Source organism: Clarias gariepinus, chromosome 6 (assembly GCF_024256425.1).
Source record: "Clarias gariepinus isolate MV-2021 ecotype Netherlands chromosome 6, CGAR_prim_01v2, whole genome shotgun sequence".
In the NCBI taxonomy this organism is placed as follows: Eukaryota; Metazoa; Chordata; class Actinopteri; order Siluriformes; family Clariidae; genus Clarias; species Clarias gariepinus.
Window position 1 is genome coordinate 33,300,339 of NC_071105.1, and position 4,673 is coordinate 33,305,011.

A 4,673-nucleotide genomic window follows, 5' to 3' on the forward strand; every position below is an offset into this window, starting at 1 on the left:
TAAAGCTATTAGTTCTAAAAAAAAATGCACAATTTCTGCAGGAAAGTTTGCTATTATTATTTAATATAATTAACTCAAGGCGGCATGGTGATCTGCACCCCCATGGTCGAGGGTTCCAGTCCCGCCTCAGGTCTGTGTGCATGGAGTTTGCATGTGTTCTTGTGGGTTTCTTCTGGGTTTCCTCCCACATTCCAAAGGCATATAGATTAGGCTAATAGGCGTTCCCAGATTTTATGTAGTGTTTTGTATTTTTTAACATTATAAACATTGCCACTTTAGCAATATTCACATCTATGTGTACTTTACACTAGTCATATGCTTTTGTTAACTTTTGTCGCCACCTGTTGGCGAGTCTCCGAATTGATTGTATTGCTGTATCCATAGCAACTTCCCCCTGACGTCACAAGGCTTGTGGGACAAACAGAAGGGTATGTTTGGCTGAGTGTAACTAATACTTTACTGTCAGGTCTCTCTTTCTTTTAGATTCATTAGAATGATCTGCTGATGTTCTTGTAGATGTTTATGTTATGCTGTATTTCTGCCTGTGTGTAAAGTTATAAGTTTAACATAATCAGCAGATTGTCATTAAGTTTTTGAGTTTTTAATTAGTTTTGTTTTATGGTCCAAGATGGAGGAGATGAAGAGCAATAAGGGACTGTGGGACTGTCCACGGTTCAAATACAGCAAGGAAACTCAGGAACTAATCCAAGGTGTGTGTGTGTGTGTGTGTGTGTGTGTGTGTGACGGAGAGAGTTTGGTAGGTGTTTATTAATTAATTAATTAATTGATTGATTGATTGAGCGATTGATTATTTGAATGATTTATTGGTTGGATGTCTGTCGACAGTTATGATGCGAGAATCACGGCTCACCAACTTACAGCAGCGACGCATCAACAACCAGCTGAAGAGTAAGATACTGTAGACGTCCTCCAAAGTCCTGATCAAGATTTGTTGTCTTTTTATCTTGTTAGCTTTAAAAGGGGGAAAAGTTGAGAAATTCTGGTAAGGGAATGAGATGTTACACAGATCAACCATAACATTACCTTGTTATACACACATCAAGCCATAACCTTTTCATCAGGTTGACCTACAGTTGCTTCTCCCATTGGAACGGGCCAGCCTTCTCTCCCCATGTGCATCATTGAGCCTCGGTCACCCATGTCCTTGTTGCCAGTTGACTGTTTTTTCCATTATTGGACCACTTTTGGTGTTTCCTGACCACAACAGCCTGGGAACATCCCACCAGAGCTGCAGTTTAGGACCTACTCTGACCCAGTTGCCTGTCCATCACAATTTGTCCCTCATCACAGTAGCTACAGTTGCAATATCTTGTGGCAGTGGCACCTGGAAGTGGGTAGATATATCAGGCAGCAAGTGAAGGTTTTGTCCCTGAAGTTGACGTGTTGGAAACCTAAAAATTTGATTGCCTTTGACAACTTGTGATGACTAGATGACTGGGTCAGAGCAACTCCAAAACTGCTCGTGTGGGATGTTCCCAGTCTGTAATGGTTAGTGGGCCAAGGAAGGAAACCCAGTGAACCAGCGACAGGGTGGTTTATGCATACGTGCACATGGGGACGTATTACTGATGCACATGGGAATCCAATATGGTCCAATATCCTCTGATTCAAAATTGCTGAAAATGCTGGTCTCCATAGAAAGGTGTCAGAACACACACATGCATTGCTGCATGCATGCATTACTCAATATTAAGCGTGTGGTCATAATCTTATAGCTGATCGCTGTATATTATAGTGATACGGGATGACTGGAACTTGTTTAACATGTCACACAACATTAATTACACATGGGGAAAAAGCACAATGTGTCAATCATTCATTTTTTTAAATGTAATTGTTGGCAAAATGCTGTGGTTGTACCTTAGACAACCACTGAAGCTCTGACTGTAGTCCCAGCTGCAATTCGAACCACAGGGCTTTTTGTTAACAAATTGCTGAAATTTGAATTTTGCAAAAAAATTTCTTAACCAGTTCCTATTCTGTTGGTGTGCCAGAAGGTGGCGCCTTACCCATGGCCTGTAACACATCACCTCCAGCACCTGCACAACCAGTGCCAAAAGTCAGCAAAGGCCCAGTTCTTCCATCCAGACCACAGAGACGCAGCGCCGAGAACTGCAGGGCCGGGGACAGCTACACGCCCGAGAGGTTTCGACCCAGTGCCACACGTATGCATAAATTATCCTTACAGTTCCACCTTTCAATGATCAGATTCATCAGGCATTTCCATTTAAACATTCCTGACACTCGGAAGCACCAGGGGTGGCAGCTTAGTTCTTTATTTAGGGATTTCAACATGGTGATTTAGGATCACTGTAGGTTTAAGCGCTCGCTTTCAGATCTGTTTATTAAGCATGGGCATACTGGGGCCATGGAACATAGCGGGGAGGTTTTTAAAATATGCAGGCTCCCTCACCATGACAACAGGGTATCAATCTGTAGAGGGAGAAAAGAAAAGTAGATATGCCAGGTCTGGGTAATATTGCAAGATCAAAAAGGGCAGCAACATTAATGATTTCACTCTCACTCGCTCACTCATTATCTATACCACTTAATCCTGTATACAAGGTGACGGTGGCCAGGAGTCTATCCCAGGAGACTTAGGACACGAGGCGAGGTACAGCCTGGACCAAGTGCCAATCTATCACAGGGCACACACATACACTTACACGCTCATTTGGAAATTTGAGAACGCCAATTAACCAACCCAACCTGTCTTTGGACTGTGGGAGGAAACCGGAGTACCCGGAGGAAACCCACCAAGCACGGGGAGAACATACAAACTCTATGCACATAGAGGAATCGAACCCAGACCCTGGAGGTGCAAGGCGACAGCGCTAACCACTAAGCCACCGTGCCGCCTACATTAATGATTTGTGATGCAATGATCTATCTCCAGTGCTACTGTTGATTTCATGAAAAAAAAAAAAATCTATTGTGTTTTTCCAATTTTGTTTAATCTGTCCGCTTTAACTACATAGAAAAGACTTTATGCCGATATAGTTACTGAAGCATATGCTTTAAGATAAATAATATCTTTTTTCTCCGGCTGAAGGAGATCTGGAAAAAGAGAAGCGCAGGCTGCAGAACATTCTCGCTACAGGCCAGGAGGACCCGCAACCTTCGCCGTCCCACACAAAGCCCGCTAACAGAATGGAGGACACTAAGAAGGACAGGTTCCAGGAGGGTAAGAGTAATCTCGTACAAATCCAAACAACTTTAGTTGAACGATCGTCAATGCTCTTAAAACCTTTGATCTTGGAATGTTTAGGTCGTTTTTTGCTACTTTTTGTTGTCCTTTAATTGTATTCTATTCGTCCTGCACAGTTCTGGATGAGATTGAGGAGAGGAGGCAGTTTTTGGAGGAGATGACTGCCCTTGGAAGAGGAAGCCAGTACCAGCATATCATTAACAGCGAGATATCTCAGGTAAGACAGGTTGTGTTACAATAATTGCAAACCTGACGAGACTAAATCATGTAAACTGATCTTTCCTTTTTTTCCCTTTTAATCTGATTTGAATCCAGAATGTTGCACATGACCTGGCATGTTGGTGCCACGGGTAACTGATGCATATGGTATGCAGTGTGACTGTAGAGCTGGTTTTAAATATGCAGCGTATTGCATTTTCTGTACACAGATCAAGTTATTTTCAAAATGAGGTCCAGAGACCCCAGAGATAGCCGTAGGGGCACGGGGTCTCATTATCAACGCACCTTCACCCAGAACATGCCTTGTGCGACATAGTGTTTTTTGCTGTTCTCTTTTTAGATGGAAGATGCTGATACGGGAATAAGATGTTATAGTGATGTGATAACTGGAACTTGTTGAACATGTCTCACAACATTACGTGTGACTAAACATGGGTAAAAAGCACAATGTGTCATTCAGTAGTGTTTGTTGTTGGGAAAAGGCTGTGGTACTGTTTCACCCCATCAGTCCTGATCCTGATTATTTTCCTCTGACCTCTCGCTCACAGTAGTGCCAGCTGTAATTCAAACCACAGGGGTTTCATTAACAAAATGCAGGAATTGGAATTTTATCCAAACCTGGCTCCAAAACAACCAGGCTTAGAAATAGCGTCAGATGTGTTTCGCTGGTGAACAGTTAGGTATAGAAAGTTGTCCGGCTCCAATATGTACAATTCTACACCACCTAACCAAAAGTCACACACACCTTTCCCATTGACTCTGGTGTGTAATGTGCTGTCAGTTTCCTGTGTAATAAATGATCCCAGAACCACTTTTTTTTACGATTTGTGTTTTGGAATATGGCTTCCCCATCAGGGAAAAAAAGTTACAGTACATGTAGGTCATCAGCTGACTTTAATTTTTTTTTAATGTCGTTAATTTAAAAAAATCACACTTGCCTCTCCTATTACCTTACATTTAGTTTTGGGATGTGTGTGTTCTGTCTTTCACAGAAAATCCGCGAGCTTGAGTTGATCGACCGAGCATACAGCGAGGCCATAAAGATGAAAGTGGGGAAAAGGGAGAAAGGTGAAGAACAGCAGTGAAGAGAAAAACACTGTGTAGATCAATTAGCTTTACCAGGCAATCCTACTCACTACTGCCAATATAAGAGTACATGATTTTATGTAATGTACACATTGTTTATTCTATTGTATGTATGAATGATGAATCGTCTACTTCACCG

The 4,673-nt window shown here is 42.2% G+C and overlaps 1 protein-coding gene across 4 annotated transcripts; it reads left to right on the top strand.

Moving 5' to 3' along the window:
• The first annotated feature begins 419 nt into the window (after positions 1-419).
• On the top strand, positions 420-4,579 carry c6h22orf23 (chromosome 6 C22orf23 homolog). Of its 4 annotated transcripts, none has more exons than XM_053499558.1 (7): positions 420-428; positions 629-710; positions 847-909; positions 2,016-2,186; positions 3,074-3,205; positions 3,346-3,446; positions 4,441-4,579. In XM_053499558.1, the coding sequence occupies exons 2-7, from the start codon at positions 629-631 to the stop codon at positions 4,531-4,533; spliced, it is 642 nt and encodes a 213-aa protein (XP_053355533.1). In that variant the 5' UTR covers positions 420-428; the 3' UTR covers positions 4,534-4,579. The 4 variants fall into 4 exon arrangements, with proteins under 4 accessions (XP_053355533.1, XP_053355535.1, XP_053355536.1 ...); XM_053499560.1 differs by having other exon boundaries at positions 2,019-2,186; XM_053499561.1 differs by lacking the exon at positions 4,441-4,579 and adding an exon at positions 3,789-3,855.
• Positions 4,580-4,673: the final 94 nt, after the last annotated feature.